The sequence below is a fragment of the Anguilla anguilla genome, chromosome 5 (genome assembly GCF_013347855.1).
Source record: "Anguilla anguilla isolate fAngAng1 chromosome 5, fAngAng1.pri, whole genome shotgun sequence".
Taxonomy (NCBI): domain Eukaryota; kingdom Metazoa; phylum Chordata; class Actinopteri; order Anguilliformes; family Anguillidae; genus Anguilla; species Anguilla anguilla.
In genome coordinates this window covers 44,997,615-45,025,110 of record NC_049205.1, presented here as the reverse complement: position 1 = coordinate 45,025,110, position 27,496 = coordinate 44,997,615, and the positions used below count along the sequence as shown (strand labels likewise).

At 43.1% G+C, this 27,496-nt stretch overlaps 2 protein-coding genes across 4 annotated transcripts in view; one reads left to right on the top strand and one right to left on the bottom strand.

Annotated features, from left to right (window-relative positions):
• The window catches only part of LOC118227666 (disintegrin and metalloproteinase domain-containing protein 10-like), a 78,590-nt gene extending 77,859 nt beyond the window's left edge, over positions 1 to 731 (bottom strand). The window contains exon 1 of the mRNA XM_035418405.1: positions 532 to 731. Within this exon, the coding sequence (XP_035274296.1) occupies positions 532 to 598 (67 nt within the window). The 5' untranslated portion in view covers positions 599 to 731. The remainder of the gene's footprint in view (positions 1 to 531) is intronic.
• A 2,988-nt stretch (positions 732 to 3,719) lies between these two features.
• The window catches only part of mindy2 (MINDY lysine 48 deubiquitinase 2), a 31,804-nt gene continuing 8,027 nt past the window's right edge, over positions 3,720 to 27,496 (top strand). The window contains exons 1-6 of one of the 3 annotated variants that reach the window (XM_035416946.1): positions 3,720 to 4,753; positions 7,874 to 7,931; positions 14,737 to 14,801; positions 23,004 to 23,162; positions 23,745 to 23,847; positions 24,899 to 25,041. In XM_035416946.1, coding sequence (XP_035272837.1) covers positions 3,830 to 4,753; positions 7,874 to 7,931; positions 14,737 to 14,801; positions 23,004 to 23,162; positions 23,745 to 23,847; positions 24,899 to 25,041 — 1,452 coding nt within the window. In that variant the 5' untranslated portion in view covers positions 3,720 to 3,829. The remainder of the gene's footprint in view (positions 4,754 to 7,873; positions 7,932 to 14,736; positions 14,802 to 23,003; positions 23,163 to 23,744; positions 23,848 to 24,898; positions 25,042 to 27,496) is intronic. The other 2 variants (XM_035416945.1, XM_035416944.1) reach the window with 2 other exon arrangements.

The following is a 27,496-nucleotide window of genomic DNA, read 5'->3' as shown; positions in this document are numbered from 1 at the left end:
TGGATACGGAAAGTGTGCTAATTAAGCCACACAAGTGGCTTTCTTTGAGTGAAAATGCTTTGAGATTAACGTGTAAACAAAACGAACGCGAAGCAATCACAAAACCCCAATCGTTCGCAGCAAACAGCTACCAAGCTAACGTTAGATGTTCTGTCATAGCTTCAACTAAGGTACAAGAAAGCATAGTCGGTCCCCTCCATCTTATTAATATGCTACTAGCTGGCAGGCTCGCAATGTCTACCGCGTCGAACTTAGCAAGCTCGCTAACTTTGATCTGATAAACATATGCCAGACTCCCTTGAGACATAACATTAATGCCGTTTAGTCAATCGCAAAAGTTGCGATTCAAAAACGTCCCAGTAATGTTCTTATTTTACTTCCGAACAGCAGGTTCCCGGTAGCGTTATCTAGCTAGCCAGGCAGCTCGTTCTAACGCCGACTAGTCACCCCTCCCTCCTCTATCCCGTTTCTTCCATCCGATTAGGGATCAAACACTTTATTCGTTCATAGAATGAAATACATCTTACTTACCATCTGCGTTTCGTATGCAGTGAAACAAAAATAAGAGTTTTATCAAGACCATGTCGATTAAATTCATTGTTAGAACATTGACACCACGAACGGTTTATTGTTTCGATTTCCACCTCTTAAAGGCGCAGACGCCCTCTGTTTATGGCAGCTCCCTCGCTCTACTCCACGGCCTTTCGCCGCTTGTCTCCAACGGCCTGACGTCAGGCGCAGGCAAAGTTGGTCCCTCCCCCACTCTCAAGTAAAAGAAACCCATCCAGACCTACCCTTGGTTCGCCTACGAAACAGAGCGCTGATAGGTCCAAACATCGTCCCTGCCCTCCAAATAGTCGTAGACATTTAATACATTGATGTCGTTCATGATGAAAGGCAGTATGTGTTCCGTTTTTCATTTGTTAGTTTTCGTTGCGAAGGTATATTACATGCAATTGGTATGGTGTAATTATGGATCTAAGACAAATTACGGACCGAGTTTGCCGGTCTGTCTTAATTCCTAGTTAATGCAAATATAGGTTCAAATATGATTAGTGCACGGCCCAGAGTTTGGCTTACATGTGAAAAGGAATGCTCCCATGTACATTTTAAAATTTTCATGAAACACAGGGAGAATATTATACATTTACATAGCCTATTTATTGCTGAATAAAATTGATACTCTTATAGAACAAAGGAATTCCCTAAGAAATTATTCCTTCAAATAAATATATGAATTATTAGCTAAAACAATTTAATATTAGTTTAAAAAACAGAACTAATTGAAGATAAGCAATTTGTGCCAAGGAATAATTTATGCACCGTGTCACTGGTGAAGTCTGTTCTCCATTACATTTCATAGCTGCAGCCTGCAGTACCCAAGGAGTAAGGTGTTTCAGCAGCACCTATTTCACTTCAAAACAAAAAAAGAAAACCTGGCAAAAAGTCACGTAATTTCTTCTGCCATCATGGGCTTTTCCCATAAACACACTATCAGTCATGGGTGACACCAGGTCTTTTCATGCAATGGAATGAAAACCCTTTATTTACTTATCAGACTCATTGTTTAACATACAGTATATGACCAAAAGTATCTGGGCACCCCTTGTCTGGGGCTGTTTTTCATAGTTTGGGCTAGGCCCCTTAGTTCCAGTGAAGACAAATCTTAATGCTACAGCATACAATGGCATTCCAGACGGTTCTGCGCTTCCCCAACAATTTGGGGAAGGCCCTATCCTGTTTCAGCATGACAATGCCCTCGGGTACACAGGGAGGTTTTGTCAAGAATGGTGTGGAAGAACTTTACTGGCCTGCACAGAGCCCTGACTTCAACCCCATCCATCACTTTTGGGATCAACTGGAAAGCCAACTGCAAGCTAGGCCTAATCGGCCAATCAGTGCCTAACCTCACTAATGGCTGAATGGAAGCAAATCCCTATTAATGTCCATCATTTTGGATGAGATTTTAGATGTCAGGTGTCCACATACATTTGGCCATGTAGTGTTTTTGGTTAAATAGAATGCAGAGCTTGGGGAATTAAACATGCTGGATTCACACCCTTTCCCCAACCCAGAATAAAACACAGCTGAAAATTATACTAAAACCCTTTCCCTATAATAATGTCTGATGATAGTGTTATAAATCCAATAGTGTAAATATTCATCTGAAAAAGAAAAACAAAGCTTGCTAGATGAAGCCAAAATGCCACTTCAACATACCACTTTACTGTACATCGCCTGCCCCTTTGTGGTAACAAGTAGTACTGCAATTTGCGTCACATACGTGCTTGCTGAATTTGTATTTATATTGAACTAACTAAGCTATAAGTAAGCTATACATCATATTTCTATTCTATTTATAATTAATTTTGTATTGTATTTTTGGAGATCACAATTTATGATTATAACATTCTTAACTGAACTTTCTAATGCTAAATGTAACAATCACTACCGGTAATTTACATCAATGAAGTTGATCTAGAACACTGACTTAGAATTTTGAAAATAAATAAATAAATTCCAAAAAACCTACTCCTCAAAGGTTTGATATAAATTTTGACATATATTCCCCTATATTTCCATGTTATCTTTTCTAAGGTAGATAAATAATCCACTGTTTTCATTTAACTGCAAAAATAAGATATATTGTAGGCTTCTAAATAAAAGTAAATATAATTTAAAACAGCACGAGGTAACAGTGTAATTACTGCCTTTTCTGCAGTTCTAGCCTACCCTCAAATATATATAAAAAAAATACGATGAGTTGGCGCACGTGAGGAAATACCTACTCGTTTTAAACAGTATTTTAAACAGTTAGGATTGAAATATTTAAAAGGAAATAGTTGTATGTTTTTAAGACAAACGAACTGCCACTAGGCTACAGTTCCACTCCACATCGGCTACACATCGGCTTACACACAAACGTTTCTGTTTACGTACATGGATTATAGTTTGAGTCTAATGTTAGATTGGGCGTGGGAAATACTTAGATTATTTTTTTCAAATATATAACTTGATTTACTCTAAATAGCTTAACGGGTCATTTTAATAAAAGAAAACGAAAACCCCATTTTATTGTCTCCTATTTGGGCGTGGTTCATGCATGCTATTTTATTATGTAAACCACTTTGATAATAGCCATCATTATTCCCAACCACACACGTTTTCATTTATAGATAGAGAATAAATTATCGATAGTATATTCACAATTAAACTAAAATATTCATATTCGCAAACAACATGTAGGCTAATAGGCAATCCGATTCATAATCATAGGGCTGTCAATTTGTTGATTAAGGGTAGGCTAGGCCTACGGGCACATAACGGAACTTGCGTAGGCTTTTTTTTTTTAATTTATCGTAGCTAAACATGATGGAAAAGAGTTGACATCAATGACAGTAACAATATTGCAAAGTCTTTCCAGTGCAAGACACGCTAATTATCAAATTACATTAATCCTAAAAGTGATGATCATTTGGTCTGTGGAAAACGCGTAGACTTTCAATTTGTTCCTAAAACTTCATAAAGATAAATATGATAATCAAGCACCTCCTCTTCATATGAAAAGATACCTAAATAAAAATCAACGCAGTTTATCTGGTTGATTTTCCTACCGCTTAGATATCAGTTGTAAATTATTATTTAATTAGATTAACGGAAAGCAGCATTTAAAATACTTTCTACATAATATTGCCCTTCCTTGACCTGAAGAAGAGGCGTCCCACTTACAGTGACGTCAGTTAGCTAGGTAGCTAGAGATGTCATGGCGTCTTTGGAGGCGAAGCAGGAGCCGCAATCTAGATAAAGAGTAGCATCAGTGGGGTCCGAAATGGAGAAAAATGCAAACCTGCATCGGGATCTCGGGGAAGGTGCTCCGTGCTCCACAATAAGCGGGGAATCGGGCGGAATAAAGGTTACAGAAGTAGTGAAAGGAGCTACCGATAGCTGCAAGAATAGTGAGCCGTCTACGCTCAGTACTTTGGTCAGTAGTAGCGCCAGTAGTCCCTTATCAGCAAGCACTGCCAATGCTGTCACTGGTGAGACAAAATCAGACGTTGGATTGGAAACTGCCGGACCTCTCCCGGTTCAAAATATTATCACCAAGCCCAGCGACTGTTCTGAGACGTCGTCATCGGAACTGAGAGATCAGCTGAGCAACGGTATGGGGCACAGCCTGCTGTTGGCTCCAGGAAACGGTGAGGGTGCCACCTCAAAGTTGGTAAACAACCGAGCGGATGGCGATCCACCTTCTATGATGGAAGAATCGACTGCAAGGATTACAAAGATACAAGCTGGGGTTGCAAAGTGTGGGTCGCAGGAGCCGGCGAAGATATCTCCACCGACATCGTTGTGCCCGAACAAAACAAGTTTGAAAAGCGCCAAACCAGGGGGGTTGGATTGCAGTGATCATGTTGTTTCCGAGGGGCCACCGACTGAGAGTGACCCCAGCCCCGCGGGTGAATCCCGGAGCTTTGATTCATTGGAATCCTTCTCAAATCTGAATTCATGTCCCAGTTCTGACCTCAACAGTGAAGGAATGGAGGACAGGGTACTGGCTATTGCTTTGCAAAGCGACGAGTATGGGGCTGATGAAGCAAAAGTCTCATGTAGCAAGGATCGGGGCGCCGGCCAATCTATATATCACATCAAGTGGATCAAATGGAACGAAGAAAACACGCCTATCATTACCCAGAACGAGAACGGACCGTGTCCATTGCTGGCTATTATGAATGTCCTTTTGCTGGCGTGGAAGGTAAACAACTGGCACAATTAACTGATAACTTCATTTAAGCCAAGTTCGAGAAATGTATATCAAGCGTTATGCATACAGTTGGCTACTTGCCTACAAGCATTGTCGTAAAGTTTTGTTCTTAATTCTTTAATTTGGTCTAATTGTAGTTTCTTTTGCGATCCAAACAACATATGCAGTAATCATATAACGGTCAGTGAAACTGTTAGGGCAGTGGAAGTGGAAAACAACAGCTGACTGAGTTAGTCAAGTGACATTTCCTCTAAACATTCGAGTAGGCGTCGATGAGGATTTGAGCTTTAATTTGGCTAAATGTACTAAGCAACCTGCCCGTCAGTAACATAATCAATAGAACAGACACGCCTCTTCCGATTCTCTGGGCATCATATTTGAAAACATACTCTTAATGACTAGACAAATATTTTTTTTCCGCATGTCCATATAAGCTCTTTGACTCTCCAGAATTCGTTTGTTAGATTTGAAGGCGATTTCCCAATTTTAATGCTCCAATTTCCTAAAGAAATTTTAAAAAGACCAAACGAATAAGTTGTTTTTTGTTTATTTATATTTCAGTTTAAATTGGGAATTCCTGCCTTGATTTCAAGGCCGTGCTTTTAAAACTAAATCCATCTCAAATGGAACGTGCCTGCACGAGAAAGTAGGTAACCTAATGATTTATAATCAATTGCCCCGATTAGACTTGTCTAGATGGCACCATGACGCTAAATGGGTACAATCATGAAAGGAATGAGGAATGAACAGACATTAGGTTACAACATTTGCTGCATTTTTGAAAGCTACTGTGGTCTTATATGGAAAGATAATATGGAACTTTATCCATGTTACACGTTCAGAATCATTTCAAAAACAATACTGAACGGTTTTATGTTAAAAAGAAATTCCTAATTTAGATTATATGTAATTTATCATTTATTCTGTCATTCCTCAACAGTTTTACCAATTAGTTTATTATAGATTGCAATGAGCCATTGTTGCTCACTCCAAGAAGAGTGGACACATTCGTTGGCAAGCAAAGTCAAGTTTATTTTAATCCAGGTTCTTTAAGATGCCGGCTGTAGTTCAGTTAGTTTTACAATACAACTTGTTGAGTTGTGCTTGTACTACCAGAGGTTCACCTGCTGCAGATGTTCACTGAAGAATGAGAAAGTATGGTTAATAATACAGGCATGGTGTACTTGGTGTGTTTTTCAAAAAACTAAAATAAATTGCCATTCAAATTGAGTATAGCCTAATATTGAGTGCTGTGTCTGTCTGAGGGTGACGCTGTCTTTTTGGAAACAATTTAGCGGAAACAAACTGAGAGGAGGAGGAGCCTTAAGTAGAGGCAAATCTTCATAGACTGCTCAAATTTTGTGTAGATATTCATCCAATTTCAGTTCTAAATAGCCCCAGAAGACCAAACACTCTTCTGTTGTGGTCTTTCATAATTAGCAGGTTTAATACAAAGTTCAAAACTATCTGAATCAGATATCTGTTAGAATCAAGCTCCTCTTTAAAAAAAGGTAATTTGCATCCTCGTTTGATTCTCAATGTCAGATGTACCATTAACCAAACTGTTAGACTGGTATTCAAATCAAATCATTTACAAACTAGTTGTGAAGGTGCTCCTTAGTGAAAAGGAGGATGTGAAACGGCAGTGACGGTCATGAGCAATTATTGGGAATGTGTAGTGAAAGGGATTTGTTACGTTGTGTTAAATTCTTGCTTGTGACATGATCATTTTCTTCATGGAATCCGTCTCAAGCACGTTGCTTCGGCAGTTGTTCTTCTCGGGGATAGTCAGATGTTTTTGATGCACAGTGGGCCGCCTGAGGGTGAAGCTCTGATGCGGTCCTGGTCTTTTGTCCTGTAAATACTATTTTTGTTCATATTTCAGGTATTGCCCTCTAGGTGTAAATCCAGCAAATACAGCAATCTTTGCTACTGTGAAAGATGTTATGGTAGATACTCGGTTTTTGCCAGTGGGGGATATAGGGTGAAGCTGAATTTAGATCACTCATAAGTGAGTCATTTACACAATTCTGATGTTAGCCTGTCAGTTCAGTCATGCTCAGCTTTTTACTTTTGACTTTCAGCAACCTAGTGGGAAAGGCCTTTGCAAGTTGTATGAGTAAAGAAAAAACGCAGAAGAGAAGAAAAGTTGACAAGTTGTCTCTGAGTTCTAAGACAACACCCTAAATGTGTAGAAAACAAATGAGTTTTTTAAACCCGAACCCTATGAACTTACAGTGACTGAATAACGGTAAGGAGCAGGAGGCTTTTGTTAAATGATCGTTTTTTTATTCCGCTTTACGTCTGTGACCTGCTCTCCAGCATTGTGACACATCCAGACCCTCCAGATATCTCAGAGTGTCGCCACAGGGAAGATATCAGAATTAGGGGACAGCTTCTTTTGGGCTCTTATGTTGTAAACACGTAGCCTTAATCATTTTTCTGTCACCCTTTCCTTGAACATTGCTCCTGAATCTTGAAAACATGACTAATTTAAATTGCTTGACATTCTCCATTCAGTTTCTTATTTCTTGGCAATACGGCACAAATTCATTTGGAACATTATAGCCATTATTATCAGAATTTATGTTTAATTTTTGGTTGAATCATGCATTTTGACAGCTGTTTTCTTTCAGCACCTATTGTTAGTTGTCAAGTCCTAATCAGTCTTCAGCCAGTGTTTTAAAATCTGTACTTCCTTTATGTACACCAGAAAGTTTTTTTATTACAGTCTTTGATGGATGACTGGTTAGTTGATGTTGTTCATCTTTTTTCTTTAACATCAGATTCACCAGTTGCACCTCTGTCTTTGGTACATGCAGGGTGTTAATTAAATCAGACAGTTCTTTGTGAAAATAAATGGCATATTGAGGACAGAATTTGAATTGAGTTATACAAAAACAGTGTCCAGAACAGAAATGTATGCCGACATGGCAGCATGTGACTCAAATGTTTTGTATGGTATGCCATGGACCTGAACAAGAAACAGAAAATATGTCTCAGTTGTGGCTTGATCATTTTGGCTTCGTGTTGTGTTAATCTGTTTGTAATTTGTTGTTTCCCATTGTTTGCATGGAACCCCAATGAATGGTGCCTCTGGTTGTCTTGTAGGTAAAGATGCCACCAATGATGGAGATTATAACTGCTGAACAACTAATGGAATATTTGGGTGAGTGCACAAAGTGTATCGCCATCTCCATTTAAAATAGGCAAAAACAAGTTTAGATTCGACTGAAGAGATAGTTCACCTTCTGGGTTTTTTAAAAAATATTATGGGCTTGTATGGTTTTTATTGTCCCAGATGGTTTTTATGCGCAGGATATTGAAGGATATTTGAGATATTCACAGATGTTTCTGATTACCTGCCAGCCTGTCAGCCTTACAAAAGCAGGTATAGGGCATTCAGGGCTTCGTGGTCTAATAAAGAAAAATACACTTCAGGTAACATCAAAGTAGCTTGTACAGTGTATTTATTCAGTATTTATTCGCTATTTCAAAAGTAAATATCAGTTTTTATATTGTGCCATACTTCATTCCTTGAGCCAGGTTGCATGTACCATAGGAAATTATTCTTCACCAAAGATTAATATAGTTTTTTTTGCAGAGTAGTCAGGTAATAAACATACATACTTCTGGAGCTATGCCTTGGAGTGACTTGAAGTGTACTTTCTTGCCTTAGACTGCACGTCTCCAAATGCCTTATAGCCTACTTATTGTTGTAAAGCCAACGAGTCACCAAGCCGACAGGAAACATGTAAATGGAAAATATCTTTCAATGCACACAATCAGTGTCTGGGCCAATCGAAAACACTAAAACTAAAGTAGGCTAATATGGAAAAAAACTCCAGAAAGAGAACTATTCCTTTAATGTATGTACTGTGTAACTATCAATTAGCCATAAAAAATGAGTGTTCTCTTTCAATCGTGAGGCTAGGTATTGATTGCCATTCTGGTGTAGGCAAATCTGGGTTTCAGTTCAAAACTGACCTGCCACATAAATTCCATTTAGTAAATCCATGGCTGAGTGTTAAGCTTCAATAGAGTACAGTAGGTATAATATGCTGTACTTTTTCCAGTGAAGATATCTGTACAGCAGCTTACTTACTGCATCACAAAATGAGATTGCCGACTGGCTCAGTAAGCCCAGTCTGGCCGTAATAAAGGATGGCTGAGAATTATGGACACACAAGTTATGGCTGATCACTCTTGTTACATGAAATGTTCTTATTTTTTTCAACAATAACTGAGGTTTTGACTTGCATGCAAATGTCAAACATGGCATCGGAAAAGTTCTAACCGTAAAATAGGTTTTTATCTTGTTAGTCCTGCTTGAAGTTGAAGCCAGCTTGGCTATACTGTATGGAGTTTTTTGTGGGGGGTTGTTGATGTAAATTGTCATTGGTTATAAATTCATAACATTGTTCATTTGTGTCTACATGGGTAATTGATTATGAGCAACGTAGCTAATCTAAAGAAAACAAACAAATTGCATTAAGATTAAGATCTTCAAGATTTGGCTGTTTAATTAAACCCATACTTATCAATTGCCATTTGATTCTTATCTCTCCTCCCCTTTGTACATCTGTATATGAATGCTTTTATTGTGATAATACAAGCTTCATAATTCCAAATCTACATTGATGTTGCATTGGCAAACTAAACTTTCAGATGGAATACTAAAAGCCCATACCAGTGAATACTTTGAACGAGAAGGTCCAAGGTTAGATTTGCCAGGGTATCTATTTGCTAAGATGTGAAATGATGACCTGTTCTTAATTCCAGAAATTAATTTTTGTTTTACTTTCGTGGATTGAATAAGACATGGCTGCAATCATGAACTGTATTTCTTAGCTTAACAGGTTTTCAACAACAAATCATTCTTTTGTGATTCTCTAGGAAAGGAATAGAGATTATTTTTAATAATCATTTCGAATATTTTCAATAGAAACATGACAGAATTGTACACTATATGTCTGAAGTATGATTTATACTTAGAAGTGAATGCAAAACACTACAAGCCCATTTGCCTCTCAGCACCTGACTGAGGTGGAATATCTGTTTTGCAAATCAGAAAAATCAGTGTTCTAACATGTGAGCCTAAAGCATAAAGCCGTGATTAATTAGGCAGTGGTTATTATTTTGTTTGTTTAAAGCTCTCAAATTGTCCAGTCAATTCAATATATTTTCACATCTTTTAGGATTTATGCCTTTCTAAGGTTTAAACATCCATAAGTTGTATTTTAGGATTATGGTACAATATGTTCCTATAATTTGTCCTAATGCTCAGACATATGAACACCCAAATGCATTGCTGATTATAGGAAACAGATTTTGGACAGAAATGACAAAGACATGCTAGGGGGATGGCTCTGTTACATGACTTTTCAAATTAGGTAAAGACTTTTGTTCCAGCCTTTACAAAGCCCTTTATAGAACCATCCCTTAACTGGCGCCATTATTATTTAGCAAGATTTTGTAAAATGTTTCAGAAAAGAAATTTTCAGAAATATTCTATTTATTTGTTATTTTGCTGCCTGCCTATACAAACCTTGATTTTATCTCCTAATGTTTATTTAATACTGCAGTCACTGGTTGGAGCTGGATTGCTTTGTAAAAGAGAAAAAAGTCTCCAGATGTACAACAAAAAAGTAGCCTAATACAGGCTGCAGCTAGGGGTACAGCTGGATGTTATCCAGCAGGAAAGTTGATGTTCTGCATGACCTCCATGTTGAAGTACATTGGTATGGTAAACACATTAACTGGTTGTTAATTTTTGGAGTACTTGGTAAAGATACAAAATCTAATCTAGTGCCCTCTAAATGTTAACGAGGCTAGAGCATCGTTAAACTCTTTCCATATGCAGACAAAATCAGCGAGTTGCCAACACTGGGTTTGTGCCTGCAACTGACGTGCACGCAGACTTAAATGTTGAAGTTGACGGAAGGGGAGGGGAGCTCTGCCCTGATAGAGTTTAGTTGACGTTGTTGATTGAAAGCATCAAGTGCAGAGGGATGTGAGTGCTGAGTCAGCCCGTGTGCTAGGCCTAGTGTTGAGGTGTGGGAGCAGTGTGCTGGGGCACGGACCGAGGCCTTGCCCCAGACCTGGGGACTACCCCGGCGCAACCCTTGCTGACAGATGAGAAACTGGAGCCGCTGCTCCCCTCCTTGCGGCATGTTTGTCCACCTACGCCGCGCAGACGTCCATCTGTCGTGCAACCAGACACCCCCAAGACCCCCCGCCAGTGATGGCCGCTTGCGCAGCCCAGCCACACTGCCATATCTCAACGAGGTTCATGACGGTACAAGTTCGGTCCTCAGTCCTCAACCACTGTTGCCCATAGCCACAAGCCACAGAAAGCTTCTCAAAGACTGCATTTCCATTCAGTTTTTCCAGTTGGAATTTCCCTGAACAAACCAAAGCAAAGCCCACCAAGTGTTGCTGAGTGAAATATGAAGCGTGGGCTGTTGAGTAATGCGAGAGCTTACGAGCCCTGAAATGGATCCAGATCGGTCATGCTATGAGTGTGTTGTTAACTTTCAGTGGTTTGAGCCCATCCTCATGTTCCAGCCTGTAATGTAGACGTCCTCCAAACCCGCAACCCACTGCCATTCCAATTTATGCTTTTCCTCAAGACGCCACAAATAACTGCCAATCACCAGTGAATAGTTTCAAGTGAAAGTGGAGATGCATTATATGGATGTTAGCAAGCCGAGTTACTGTGACAGCAGGCAGTAAAATTGCACACTTGGCATCTGGAAAGGGAACATTTCACAGTGGCCGGACAAGACTCATGCTGTTGTGGCAAGATGGTGGGGTTTGTGTGCCTGGATAGAACTGGCCTTTACCGCAAGTGGACAAGTGGCAGGAAAGTATATGTGCAGGCAGTTACAACATCATAGGAGCCTCACTTTCCCCAGGTGTTACAAAAAAATCCAGAAATGTTTTCTTAGAGATAATAAACATAAACATTTACCTTCTGGTGTGCAATAACAGTGCACACCAGTTACTCATTTGCCATATATAGCCTACTCAGGCTATTCAGTCAGCAAATTCTCACTGAGATCATGCAGTGGGACAGATTATATTATGCAGTGTGCAATTAATGTAATCGCTTAGGAGGCAATCAAATAAGCAGGCGAACCATCGAAAACATGTACCAAGCTGGATATTGAATATCCGCATAATATTTATCACTTAGCCGTTAATGTGAACGAAAGTGCCTGTTTACTCGCGGAGCTTCAGTTGTGATGTCTGTACACAGTGTTCCCATGGCTAATTAATTGCAATCAAAAGGCACGCATTACAAAAGAGGACCCATTTTGCTGTGAACAACAAATGGATAAAAACATACTTCACCAAAAACGCCACGAAAGACAGGAGACCTCTCCTGTATTAATTTGTCCTGGAAATGTTAGGTTTTTTTGAAACTAAGAGTCTGAACTAAAGCCCAAATAATGTTTCAGACACTTTGAAAGAAGCTCGTTCTTCTGTAATAAGAATATTGAGAGGGCCAAACCTTCCCATTTATTTTTGAGGACCATTGGCACCACCAGATCTCTAACCATTTAACTGAGGGATGATGAGTTGCCTGCTTGAGATACTTTGTTTCTGGGACATCCATGGCTGAGGGGAGCCTCCAGTGGATGCTTCAGACAAATTTGGGGTTTTGCCTGTCCTGCACAGGGTGACGGGCACTTTAATGTTGTTCTTCTCGCGGTCCTCTCGCCGTGGGCAGGGCTGAGTAACCCGTCATTACAGCTCCACTCCACACCGTCGGCTCGGGACAAAGCGGCATCTGGCGTTTGAAGCCAGCCTCGGCTTCTCTGTGGGACGCCGTGTTCAAAGTGAAAACCGCAGGTTACGAGCAGTCACTTAATAGGAGCTTTAAGCTTTATTCCCCTGCGAATGCTCCCCAATTTTCGGCATCTGTCATACCGTATATTTTCCATGTTGCGGTATTACGGTTATTGCCATTGTCTAGCTGTAAATTGCAGACCTTTATTCGTGCCTGTCGGCTTGGTTCGTCTCTGCACAGAAGTGCTCGGAGAGGCGTTTGTGATATCATTGCCCTCAAAGGTGCGCCCATAAATTTCTGTTTAAGTGAGTATGTGAAGCCAGAAATCTCTCACGTGGGCAAGTGGCTGAAAGGACATAATTAATGGTTTGGAGTGTAGCGTGGGCATTTATCTTTGGTAATGTCCAGGGGAGCAGATAATTTTTGTTCCGTGACTTTGCACTTCATAAACTTGTTATTGTTTCCTCACCAGGAAAAATCAATGATCTGTGCAAAAAGTGCCCATAAGAACATATTTACTGCCAGCTCTTTAAGACACTGAATTAGCTACTGCTGCAGGGCATATTAGCAGAGAGATTTGGGGCGCAGCAGCCTCTGCCGCGTTTAAAGAGTCACTTGGACCCAATCGGGGCCACATACAGGACAGCTTTAGAGAGGGGCTAAATGAGAGCATTCATTGCGTGTTGAAGGTTAGCGGTGCCAGCGTGGGTGGAGAATAAGGGCTTTGAGAATCGGGGGGGATGCGTTTGACAGATCAGCTGGATGGGAAGCGGGGAGCCAGGGAGACGCTGTCCAAGCCCGGCTGCGGGACAGCGCCGTGGCTGGCCCGCGTTCTCCAGCCCTGTGATGAAATGTCCCGAAACCGGACAGGCGATTCAGGGTTCAGACTCTGAGTCTGGCTCGATATGGAGCGAAGCACTGCCGCTCGGAATTAACGGCTGACAGACTTCCTCTCTCATGTTTTGCACTGGGATCTTGTGGGTGATAAGTCACAGTGTAACAGTGAGTTGAAAAGTCTGCTGGTGCATTATTTCAGAGGGGGGAGTGAGACTATGACTTTTCCTGTGTCCTCTTCAGGGCCAAATGGGCCAAATTTAACATGTTGCTAGAACTGAATTCTAATACAGCTGTATCTCCATTTTGATGGTTATAACTGTGCATTTTTATTGACAAGTAAATACATTTAAATACATAAAACACCGTCAGCGAGAGCAGAACATTTTCACTACACATCCCACAAATGTAGGTGCATTCAATTTACAGTTACAGTGAGGTTCTCTATTTTGCAATGTGGGAAGGTGTTTATGTAACAGTGAGGTTGTGTTACAAAGATAAAGCTAAAAGAGGGCTGTTGGAATGGGTGCTACAGTCGAAACAGGCGTCAAAGGTGCTTTTTGGAAAGGGTTCGCTAATCTTGAAAAATATCACCAAGGCGCTTTTCTTATGTCAAAATGCTAAAAATGCCTTTAAAAAATATGGCATATCCACTGAGGAGTGGATGTGCTGTAATCCTTCGCCATTTTACATAGGAAATAGTCCATGATGCACAGCGAGGTTCTGTGTTACAGGAGATGGGCCTCATATTTCTGTGAGCTTTTCTATGGCAGCGTGAGGTTGCTCTCAGCAGGGTATGCCTCTGCTCTGCTCTTGATTTCAGGAGGGGCAGTTGAATGGAATGTTAATCAGGGTGGGGGTGTGACAGGTGCATGCAGATGAACTCGGCGGCCCAGCGCTGGTGGGAAGGCCTGCTGTTCTCGGCTCAAACCGCAATTAAGCGGGAGCGCCGCTTTCTCCTGCCGCGGATCTCACCGCCGCTGCCGCTGCCGCCGCCTCTCCTGGCAGCGCAAAGCCTGCGCGCTTCTCGGAGCTCTCGGCACCCCCTCGCCCTCTTCCCCACGCGTGCTCACACCTGCTCGTCAGCTCAGGCATTTCCTGCAAACAGCTGGCCCGCGTTTTCCATGCAACGCTCTTCTTACCAGGCGTTCAAACAAAAACCCTCCTCCACCTTTTAGTTGGCTAAAATAAGCAGTTTGATAATGGCACGGCATTGTAAATTATAGCGTAGCGACAAGGTTTACACCCCTCACCACCTGTTTGCTGTATTTTTTTTTAAATGCCGCAGAATGGTATTACCATGTCTCCTGATGACTGGTGGTTCTTTGTTGCTCTCTGTTTGCAGGCGACTACATTCTAGATGCCAAACCCAAAGAGATCTCTGAGGCTCAGCGGCTGAACTATGAGCAGGTAGGGGGCTGCAGCTACCCGCTATGACCTTGTCTCTTCTGTCTTCAAATACAAGCTCGTTCTCTGCTCTGCATTCTGTATCAGGCTTACTGAACACTGGTGACCCTGTGCAGGTGGTTCTCACTGTTTCACTGTTCAGACTGAACAGTCAGGCTCTCACTCAATATCCGATTAAGACGTGTGCTCTAGAGCCTGTACGGAACAAAAATCAGAAAGACTGCTGCCACTTCAACCTGCAGTCTCCAGGACCAGGCTTTCCTACCTCATAGCCAGACAGCACATCTTGAGACCTCCTAGGTGTGAGAGCAGCACATCCACAGTCCCTGAAAATCATGCCCTCTTTATCACTGCCCACCCATCTTCCCCGTGTGGTAGCTGCGCTTATGCAATTCGCAGCATTATGCAAAACAACAACGCTAACTTATTTGCTAAAGCAAAGCCTGCGTTTCGCCAGTGGACCCGGTGCTCTGTGTGGTTTCTTTCACTTTTCACTAGCTACTGTGAGCTCCATAATGTTTGTGTACTGTTTGTGACCTGAATATTTCTGCAATACAGGCCTGGCAGAGCAGCACCTGGTTGTGTCTATGGGTCACAGTCACTTCAAGCAGTCATTGAAAGCAAAGGATATTTGACAGTACTAAACATGTCTACTTTCATTTACAAAACTTTTATATATCCCAGACATTATGCTGCCCTAAAATGGGGGGCTATGTAAGCTATGTAAAAGTGCTGTATAATAAGTGCTGTAATTTCTACACGGTGAAATCAAAGTGTATGAAACCCTTAAATAAAAGCCAAGAATGTGCACTTTATCCACATGTGAATTGTTTGATTAAAAAATCTACAATTGTGGAGCACAGAGCTAAATAAAGAAAAAATATATTTGTCCCAAATATTAGGGAACTCGCTGTATATTTTCAGTTTGCATTTCAGCATGAAATCCTAGCTAAAGAACATGATCAGAAGCATTTTGAGGAAATGTTAATGTAAGGGAACATAGGGCCTTAGCCCCACATACGTAATTACATAACATTTGTCAGATAGGGTCAGGAACTCAGGATTCAGATTGTCATACTAGACTGTTGCCTGTGCTCAGGACTACACAGATGGGTTCAGATGGAGGCCGGAGCCTGGCTCGGGAGAAGGCGGGGGCGGGGGCGGGGGCGGGACAGCCGCTGTTCCTGGGCTTTCATACCTTGTTTATGAGCAGAATGTGGGAGGGGCAGCGCTCAATCCCTCCCCGCCTGCCCCCAATCTCAGCGTTTCTACAGCATAAACCGAAACATCTGTGACTGTCCTCACGTCAGAGTCTGCAGACAAAAAAAAGTGTGCTAATGTGCACTCATATTTATTATACTGAATGTTCCCCGCATAAACCATAGAATTCACTGCAGCCTAAAATTCCTGTCAGTCATTTTCCATGTTCAGATAGTGGGAGCATTGCTTTTCCTGTTTCTTTTCTCCATACTTATTGAGCTTTGGCTTAGAAACGAGCTGAAAAAAGCAGTAAGACCATGAAACTTGAGGCCCGGTTACAGATTAACTTTGCAAGGTTCGCACACTGCTTGTTCCATCATGATGTAGGCTAATGGCTTTACACTCAGAGTCACTAATGTGTTGTATAGCAGAGGTCTCCCAGGGCCATATAGGTCGAACCATATGCTTTTTGTAGTTAGAGTTCAGGCAGAAGCTATTACTGTTGTTGTTGTTGCAGAAACAAACCACTCATCATCTTATGAGATATTTGGCTCCACATAGCCTGTTTAGCCTGCGTCAGCATAGCCAAGTCAGAAAGATGATGTATCTTTATAGCGTCAAGTGCTGCCAGAGCCTGCCTTCGTAGGAGTCGGGAACTGAGCGAGTAACAAAACCAAGCGGATAGTAAAAAGCGTGGATTTCATTTCGCTTGTTATTCATTTGAGCAGTCAGGGAAAGCACGATCTGCAGCAGTTATGTTATTGAAGTAATCGCGAACGTTGGCTCTCCGTCTATTTATAAACCCGAATGGCAGCGTCAGAAAAAAATCATCCGCTGCACGGCGGATTCTGGATTAGACCGGCGATGATGCAGATGTTCCGTCTTGTTTTTTTTTTTCAGGCGCTCTCTGTGGACGCGAGCGCAGTGCGTCTCGCGCTCTATGCTTTTCCGTGGCGGGGAGTGTGAAGGAGACCGTAGAGTAGCTCAGGGGTGCGATTAGAGCCGTGGTTCTCAAACTCGGTCCTGAGGGACATCTCTGTATGCTTTGCAGCCAATCTCTTGCTTAATTAAGGTTGTTGAACACGCGTTTATATTCATTCATAATTGTTCCTTTCCGTCTTATTAACAGAATGCAGGTTTGGCTCCTTATCATTGCCTTGCCTTTGAGTTCTTGAGTTTTCCAAATGGTTAGTTTTAGTGGCCAGGTGTACACACTTTCACTTATTAGGAGTTTATTCATTTACCTCAATCAGTAATTTAACTCATTTTTAAACCTGTTTTATGCAGTCTTTTGGAATGTATCAAAATAAGATAAATGTGAATATGGGAATTTTATTCTTCATACCATGCATAGATATTTATGATATAATATGGTTTAAGAGAGTAATAAGTCCTCAAAATGAATTACAAAAAGCATCATTAAGAAAAAACGACAGCTCTTTAAAATTCTGGGAGTGCAGTTGTGGTAAGGGAAAAACCCCAGCATGCACAGGGGTCTCCCAGGATCGAATTTGAGAAGCGCTGGATTAGAGGGTCGCAGTGGAACAGCGGGCAGGAGTGTGTGGGTGAGGGCTGAAGGCATGGAAATGATGTTGGGAACCTAACAGGAGAAGCTTACTCATGCATACTGTCCAGTTCAGAAAGGCAGTCAAAGGCCACTACACTGACCTGGGTACCTAGCCCACAATGTTCAAGCAGCTCTTCCATTGTAAAGATATGACATCGGTCTGATAGTGGCGTTGCCAATACAGATTGCTCATTGTATCGCTAGGGAGCAAGCTGTTTCTAGAACGTGAGCTAATGTGTAAACTATTTGCGCATTAATCTGTGTTCGCCGCACATTGTTGCCTTGCTGTAGTGCCGATTGTCTGAATGTGCGAGACGTTTCCAGTGTTTTGCAACCGGTACCTCGGGGGGTTCCGGGAACGGAGCGGCAGGCTGAACTCTGGGTCGGGTCACTGAGGTGTTTCCCGCACCAGTATTCCAGCGGGCCAATGGGACAGGCACTGAAATTGCATAATGCTTTTGTAACGGTGTGTCTCGGCCAGCTCCTGCTGGCTCCATTTGCACGTGCACAGCACCATAAAAGGAAGCCATCGCAGATTATGAACTAATTTGTTTGAGATATACGTTTTTACGACATTCGAATTTGAGTATTTATGTGTGCAGAGTTTACAGTCATGAGCCAGAGGGCATTTTGAGTGCAAAACATTTTCAGTGGTGAGTGCAGGACCAAAAAATGGGTAAGAATAAAAGAATGTTTAAAAGAAGTTTGCTCCCTACAGTTGCATAATGTTTCAATCAAGGATGTTTTGCAGGAGAAAATTCCTCATGAGTTTCAACCCTAAATTGAATAAATAGATTAAATGCGTTCATGTTCCTTAAAAGCATACATACATATGTGTCGTGTATGTTTTTAGTATTTGTCTTTTTTTAATAGAATATTCTGATAGGAGCAGGTTACCTTTGTGGCAAAATGAAGCGATGTTGAAAAGCTGAAGTTATGGAACTCATTAAAATGAGGATTTGCCTGGAACCCAGCAGTTTAGAGCCTCTTGTTTAATGGGCTATTTATAAGCTGGATGGGAAACTCCAAGGGTAACACCATTCAATCCCTGTGTAATGCTAGGCAGCCAGAGTATGGAAGTGGTTTTTGGTGGGGTGGGGGGGGGGGGTGTGGGTATTGGATGAGCAGATTGGTGTTAGTCACAGACCAGTCCTGCCCAGACTGTGTGTGACTCTCCATTGGCAGCCATGAGTGATGACTACAAGTCCAGATTGCTCCCCCCCCCCCCCCCAAAAAAAAAAGACAGGAACATGTGACAGGAAGAAGGGCCTGAAAAATCCATCAAGGAGCTCAAATTGCCAAAGCTTAAAATGAAATGGCAAGTTGTGGTCAACTTTCATTTTAACAAACCCACCCTTGATACACATGGTTGAGCACTGAATCCTGATCAGTGGTATTCTGCAGATGTCTCAGCAGTAAGTAAATAGCCGATAAGAGAAAATGGCCGGACATGAAGGCGGAAGACGGAAGCTTTTTGGAAATTCTAACGCTGCTGCTGGCCTTCTGGACTAATGCCAAGAGCTAAAAACCTTCAGGGTGAAGAAAACAGGCCTCCATGAATATAGTGGCTGCCCAGTTCTGGGGCATTCATGTATAAAGTTAGTGTCGAACAAGCATGGAATTGTAAGCGGTAGGGTGAGGGACATGGGGATTGTGTCTCCGGCTTTATGTTTTTCTTTAAAATGATGACTGTTATATTCACCCACTAGAGTGTGAATGGAGACAGGGCAGTAGCACTTTGCAGAGATCAGCGGGAAAGGGGAGCACAGAGACTTTGTGTGTGGAGGTGGGGGGGGGGCGGTGGAGGTGGAGGTGCATTGTGGTGGGTGGAGAATAGAGAAGCTGTGAAGTAAAGCTGGCCCCAGTGTGGGTACAAAGCAAGGCCAGGCAGAGGTGGGGGTGGGTTTGGGGGTCAAGGCTAATACTGGGTGGGTGGGGGTGGGGGGGTTATGGTTGGAGAGCCATTTCCAATATCACAGTGTCTCCAGGCAGGGACACACTGCTTAGTGCCGAGCCCGTCGTGTCCCCAGCCAGTTCACTGCACGCGTCTGTGGAGACGGGGTCTGGCGGTACTGCTGCTCTGGGCCTGACTCACACTTTTGCTTCTGTCCGTGTGTCTGAAAAGCTTTCTCTCTGTCCTCCTGTTCCTTCCGGCTTTTAAAGTCTTAAAACTGTTTTAATATTAAAAAATTCTGTATTGGATATAAATTAGTGATTGTTGTTTGAGTTCAAGTACGGAAAATTGTGATGTAGGAATATGCCTTTACATTGTTCGCCACTTAACTGTACCATGTCTGAGTGCCAAGCTTGCTTCTATACCAGGCTGGGTGCCAGCTGGACCACAATGGGGACGGGCATTAAATAAACATGATGGGGTTTCGCTAACTGAAAGAGCAATCACTTCACTAGATATCTGTATTCAATGTACTGTGCTGAGCACTGAAGCCCAGTGTTCTGTGCTGTGAATTGCCTCTTTTTACATCATCAAAAGGACTGTAATGTGTACTTTCTACCCCCCACCAATGCAATACAGAAGGCTATAGCTAGCGGGCAAAGCACTCTGCTTCATATCCAAACTTCTGTAATGCCAGATTTCTGTATGGTATGTTAATACAAGCTGCATACTGTTGATATGCAGCATAAATTTGGAAAGTCTGGAAACTAATACCCTAAGAAGATGTGTATAAAGACCTCCCCTTTGCTTTGATATTTAAATGCATCTAATATTGCAAACAGTTTTTACAAACAGAAGACTACTTTGAGATTTTGTTTCTAATTAGCCTAAAGAATGTGCAATCATTTCATTCCAAGAAAGTGTGTTCAACAGGAAAATTAATCAGGAGAAACAATGCTTGTAGTATCTACTGCATATCTGGCAGCAGCACGGTGGTTTGAGGGTCATTTGATACCTTGGACCCTTGATGACTTAAAGCCATTTAGCCAACAAATGTGTTCTGTACTGTATCAGCATAATTTACAGCTGAATCTAGTCCCGCCCCCCATTCCCATAGAGATCCAAGAGTTTTTGTATCGCTTGTAGGACAACCTGAAAATAAGATATCCAGACTCTGATGATGTTGATAGGTCACAGACATCAGGAAGTCATGGCATGCAAATGATACGCAACCAAATACAAAACATGACTCTTTTATTTGACATTATGTTAATTTGTCTACTGTATAAGTGAATTTCCCTGTTTCTAGCTTTTCCCCAAACAGTTTACTGCAGCAAAAGTAAACGAGCAAATTGTGACACAGGAGGTCTCAGGAGTGCATTTGTTTAATTCTTGCTCATTTTCTGACCAATGATTAATGTTAAGACCATTAAAAGCTTAATTTTTTGCCATTTTGGGCTTGGCCCATTTTTTTTGCCCAGGAGTGCACAATGTGTAAAGAGAAAGAGTATCATTGTCATTAGGTGAGTGGGCTCCTGATTCCTGAAACCCGAGCAAAAACAGCTGGATAGAGCCATCCAGTTATTACAGATCACCTCCCACTCATGTGACATCATCTGATAGTCTTGTCAAGTGCAGGCAGTGATGCCCTGTGGCACATGTTGAGTTAATCCCCAACAACTGACACCTGATCCACACAAAACGGATGTGGTGGTAAGAGGCTGTGGACAGAGCCTTTCGGTGAGGTGCGGAGTGGGACAGTCTGCACCTTCCCAGCCCTCCCAACACAGCGTTTCATACGAAAACGCAGAATGAAAAACACAATAGTTTGTATGCTTCCACCCAGAGGGGCTGCCCCTAGCCCCTGGCCCTGAGTATCCGGAGGCAGCTGCAGACTCCCCTCCAACACACACACACACACACGCACACACACAATTACAATCACATGCACACAGGCACACACACACGCTTGCACGCATGATTGCATACACGCACATGCATGCATGCACACACATGCACGCACACACACATACACACTCAAGGGTTAGGCGATTGGAAGAATACATCGCGAATCAGCAATGGGCTGAATCCATCAATGTTGCATTTGTTTTTACTAGTTTTTCGCCGATTTAAAGTCCTTTATTTTTTTAGCTGCAACCAGCCACTTTGTGGGTCCGTCAGTCTCTGTAGGTCAGTCTGTACAAAATGTTCAAGTTCGACCACACGTGCACAAACACACAGTATTGACTCTGCTGGCTGAGTGAGGTGCCGCTATCTAATCTACATACTGTGTACCTGCCTATCTCTGAAACCCCATGGGACCTGTGTGCGTTTCGACTAGACGCCGAAAAGAAAGCACAGCCGACAGCAGCTTTTCCAGAGTGATAGAGCCAGTACGGAACTGGTCTGGAATGAATAATTTCGGAATTTTCCAACGGAATGTTGCGACCTCTCCGTAAGCCCATAGCTGGACGCAGCTTATCACGAATGACTAGTACGGGCTTTTTTAACCTTAGAAATGAACCAGGTGACTAATCAGAGGACTTATTTTCAAATTGTGTCGGACATCTGTTCAGCCTGTCCCTGCTGCGCTCCCTGAAACCCATAGGCTGTAAAGATCCCAAGGTTATTTATTTTGTCTAATTGGAGAAGAGCTGGAATACTGTTTCAGTAAAGAAAGATCAGGAAAGAAAGATCACATGTCATAGCTTAAGTCAAAGGCAGGTGTATTTTTAATACCGTTTCGGAGGCAAACCGCAATCTATCTACACTCCTCCGAGCTGGTAGCAAGGGCGGTGTGAGTATGCTTGTAAATAGTTTGGGAATTGGACATTACAAATTCAAGTGGGATTTCAGATGCCAAATTTAATAAATGAATAAATAGGCCACGATGTGGAGCTGCACCACATGGAGCTGTACCCCCCACCCCACCCACAGGACGAATACATGGCAATCACCGATTGCAGGGGTGACAATGGCCGATAGAAAACTTTTGACGTGTCGCCCAATCCTAACGCACACACACTCTCTCTCTCACACACAAATACACACACTATCACGCATGCACACATGCACACACACACACACACACACACACACAGACACACACACACTCTCTCACACACACACACACACACACACACACACTCACACATACACACACACACACACACACACTCACACATACACACACACAGCTCCAGGAGTCAGATGCAGGCTGGTCTTCTTTAGGATGCTGGAGTGCGAAAGGGTTGTAGCTCAGAGGAAATGTATTTCAGTGCCTCGAGCCAGGGCTTGAAAATGGATCCTCTCACACAGCGACTTCTCATCTGCTAGCTTTCGCTGTGCAGCACTGCCCTTCAGTTGCCCTGTAATCTCCATTACCTGCTCCTTGTGATGGGAGATGGTTCTCCTTCTGTGTGTGACTGTCAGCATGGCATGGTAGTGGAAGAAATTTGGAGACTTTTTATCATGTTAACAGTGGTAATTTTGATGATAATGAATCTGTTCATGAAGATTAACCCACTCTTTATTGTCCTTCTAGAACATGAGTGACGCCATCGCGGTCCTTCACAAGCTCCAGACCGGCCTGGACGTCAACGTGAAGTTCACAGGGGTGCGGGTGTTTGAGTACACGCCGGAGTGCATCGTCTTCGACCTGCTGGACATCCCGCTCTACCACGGCTGGCTGGTGGACCCCCAGGTGGGTCACAGAGTCCTGCAGCGTCTGCCTCTTTCTGACAATGCCTCCTTGTCCGCAATGTTAATCTCCATTTCTCAGCGGGGTTCTTCATTTCCAAAACATTTTCATTCTACCCCATAATACCATTCTCAGAGCGTTTTGCAGTGTAGTGGCTCAGAGTGGCGCAGTGGTCAGCACTGTCGCCTCACAAGAACGAGGTCCCGGGTTGTCGTTCGTGTGGGTTTTCCACCGGGTACTCCAGTTTCCTCCCACACTGACAGACATGCATGCTAGGTTAGGTATACTCCTTAACTAAGGCACTGGCCTCAGAACTGGAGTCGGTCCCCAGCTGCCCACTGCTCCTACGTAGCTAGGATGGGTCAAATGCAGAGGACGAATTACCCCACGCGGTCATAAATTATAACTTAACGACTTGTCTGTTTGTGTAGTATTATGGGGAAAGAATCCAGATCACGTTGGAGGACGAAGGAGAGCGGTGTCCTTCAGATAGTGGCATGCCGCTGGTGCCGATGAAGAGCAGACATCCAGCAGGACGGCAGGTCGGTCCTGTTTACCGGTTGCTGCGTCCCTTTCTCTCCGCAGATGGACGACATCGTGAGGGCGGTGGGGAACTGCAGCTACAACCAGCTGGTGGAGAAGATAATCTCCTGCAAGCAGTCCGAGAGCAGCCAGTTGGCCGGGGAAGGTGGGCCGGCTTGCGAGCGCGCTTGTTTCTTCCTCTTTCCTTTGTCCTCTCCCAGCGACGGTGCGCGCAGGCCCCCTCGATAAGCCCGAATTAAAACAAAACGAAAAAAAAGACGACGCGCCCCTCCTTTTCCTCCTTCGCCGTTTCCGTCGCGTGTTTTCCCGACCAGACGAACCAGGAGCTGCGGAGCTCCGGCCCTGGAGGGAACCGTGAGGCCGGAGGGCTTTTCAGTTATTAAAGCGAAAGCCCTCTCAGGACCAGAGAGAGGGGAACCGCGTTGATTCAATCAGGCGGGTAATCAGTCGAATCGGGCGGTTTAACGTCTGTCTGGGAGGACGGCCTGCGGACACACAGTCCCTCCAGGACCCGAGCTCAGGCTAACTCTCGGAGCCTTCGTGTTTCCAGACCTGGCCAGATCTAATCTCGCCCTGGCCTGCTCTCACTGGGGCTGGTCTGTGTGCACGCTCGTTGCATGTGGCTTCTCTGTGCACATCCATCATTGTGAGAACGAGCAGCTGATGGGAGGGAGCTCTGTCCTTCAGTCTCAGTGTGTCGGTCTGTGTCTGCGACTGTCTCTTAGTCACACGTGTCTACCTGTGACCCTGTGAGTGTATCGGTGTCTGTGTCTGTCTCTGCTTATGTGCCTGTGTATGTTTCCTGCTGTTCACTGCTGTGTGCCTGTGTTTATCTGACTCAGTTGTTTGTCTTTAGGGTTCTTTCATGTTCAGTCTCTGTGAGCCTCATGTTTGTCCCATTGTCACTGCATGGGTCCACAATATGTCTTTATGAGCCTGTGTGTCTACCTCTACATGCCTTTGTGTGTCTGTGCTTCTGTTTGTTTACCTGTGCATGCCTGTGTGTGTGTGCTTCTGTATGTTTGTCTCTACATGCCTGTGTGTCTCTGTGTTCTGTGTATTTGTCTGTACATGCCTGTGTGTCTCTGTGTTCTGTGTGTTTGTCTGTACGTGCCTGTGTGTCTCTGTGTTCTGTGTGTTTGTCCATATTTGCGTGTGTCTCTGCTCCAGTCATCGTCTCCCTCCTCTCCCTGCAGGTTACGTGGCGGAGCATTTCTTGAACAGCACAGCCACCCAGCTGACGTACCACGGGCTGTGTGAGCTGACGTCCAGCGTGCAGGAGGGCGAGCTCTGCGTCTTCTTCAGGAACAACCACTTCAGCACCATGACCAAATTCAAGGTGAACCACTGGAGCCCCACCTGATTATTCTAAATATGTCTATTGAGAACTGCTTTGTTTTATTTGACATCAAGTCTTTCTGTGAAAGGATAAGAAAGGCCCTCTGGTGGACACAAGGTTACAAGAAGGGGTTACAAATGTCTCATATAGTAGCTATATTACATGTTTAATTTATAATCTATATATATATATATATTATATCATATTAAATTGTAGCTTTAATATTGTTCTGGATTGTTTTTGGTGTCTCCTAGGAACACATGTAACTACCAATGCATTTTGACCTTATTTTTTAAGCAGTTAATGCCAATTATGGATTTTAAATGATATTGCTGAACATTAACTTCATTTTGCTCCTTTATTTCAACTGTAGGGTTTAGCAGTAGGGAACAGCTTTTGTCTGTTAAAACGTACATAGCTTGTAGGTCTTATAAGATTTCTGTTGGCCTCAGCCATAAGTCACTAAAGCCGCGTTTCCACCAAAATTACCCGGAACTTTCAGTCCCAGGAACTACTTTACCAGGAACTAAAAGGTTCCTTCAGCCAATGGTTGTCTGCGTTTCCACCGGGGTCTAAAGTACCGCGAAGATTAGGCAAATTAGCCCACTGACGTTGTCGTCGGTCCATCTGTCATATGATTTCTTCTGTAACCCCATACTACCACCAAAGTAGCCTACATTATTTTCTAATAACCGGGACAGCCCGGAGGGGTTTATTCCACTTATATACAACGGGTTACCAACAATGACTACATATGGTTACTTTTGTATTTATTGATTTTCATATATCCTCTCAAACACATTCATTAACAGCAGAAAACATGCACACGTTGTAAACAATTTGCTGTTTTATTACTTTCTCGTCGTCAATTCCATAGAGGCTAGTTGCAAAATGACAAGAATAGAACGAAAACTCGGACTTGCGTGAAAATGTAAATTAGTAGTGGTACAGCCACCGTTTGCTTTCCTTCGAAGTTACTGCTAGCCGAGCAGCGAAGTGTGCCCTCCAGATGCGAACCATGCACCATAAATGAGTCCATAGTCTTCCTGGTCTTTTCGTGGAATTGAAAAATGGCAGTAAAATTGAGTAAAATTACGGCAGTCTGAAAAAGCTAAAGCGAAGATTACTAGAATTAACCTGTTATTTTACCCGGATAAAAAGTGCGGAAGGTGATTTCCAGTTTGCTTGTACTGTATCACCAATGTTAATTATGCAGAACTACCGCATACCTCACATAACTGTATCAAACGTTTTGAGTCAATTACAACGGGCTAACAAAGAAAATCCGGAAGAAAATATTCAGCAACCGAATTAATCCGTTTGAATGTTTTGGTAGCCTACGTAATATGCTGTCCCAGCACGAATGCTTAGCATTTTATAAAACGAATACTAACGCAAGAAAAGAACAGAAGAGCACACGTTATAATTCCAAGACGTTGACAGGTTATAACCAAAAGTAGGCTACTGCGCCGCATAACATACAAGTTTGATTTGAAGTTATTATTAAGAAAATAAATTGGTTTGCCGCTGCATATTTTCAAACATGGCGGGTAATGGCGGAAAATAAATACAACACAAATGCTACGAGTACTCGACCAATCAGAAATGTTCAGCGCTGCAAGCTCCACCCAAAAGGTTCCTGTACTTTCGGAAAGTACTACCCCCCGAGCAGGAACGTTTTGGGGGGTAAAACAAAGCCCCCAGAACTAAATTTAGACCCTAGTTCCTGCGGTGGAAACGCACTGAGTTCCTCAAAAGGTTCCTAGTTCCGGGGTATAGTTCCTGCGGTGGAAACGCGGCTTAACTGAACTTTGTTTGCATGTAAACACTTGCTTCACCTCTATATATAAAAAATCCTCATACCTTTGGACTTCTCTTCCACGAGTAGTGTTTAGGGCTTTGGGCTACAAACCTGAGTGTTGTGTTTGAATCCCAAGTGGCCAAAGGGGCACGCCCACAGACGCTACTGTTAAACTCCCAGGAGGAAGCTATAATTGTGCTGATGGATTTTCTGATGAATAAATCATGTGCTTTGTCCTCTAGTCCCGGTACCCTTTCCCTTTATAGAGCCAGTTATAAGGGGCTGAAGTCCATGTTTCTCCCGCATCAAAACACCTCCCACCGCCATTTCCATGTCCCGACCTCTCCTCCTGGTTCCATAAACATTAGCACAGGCTCAGGGACAGGTTCTTCCTGTTATCTTTGGCAGGAAGTGCTGAGCCAGCCATTGTACACTCTGGCTTTTGTGAGCTAATCTACGAGACGAGCACAGGTCCCTGATAAGCACACAACACTCCCCCCCCGCCCCCCCTACCCCCCCGCTCATCTTCCCAGAACATGTCCTTACTCCACGTGTCATCGTGATGAATGCCCTCCGGCATTGAATCAAAGATAAAAGCTTTTATCCTCTGCAGAGAAGCTGGTCTTTAATTGGATGCATTGTCTATTGTTCTAG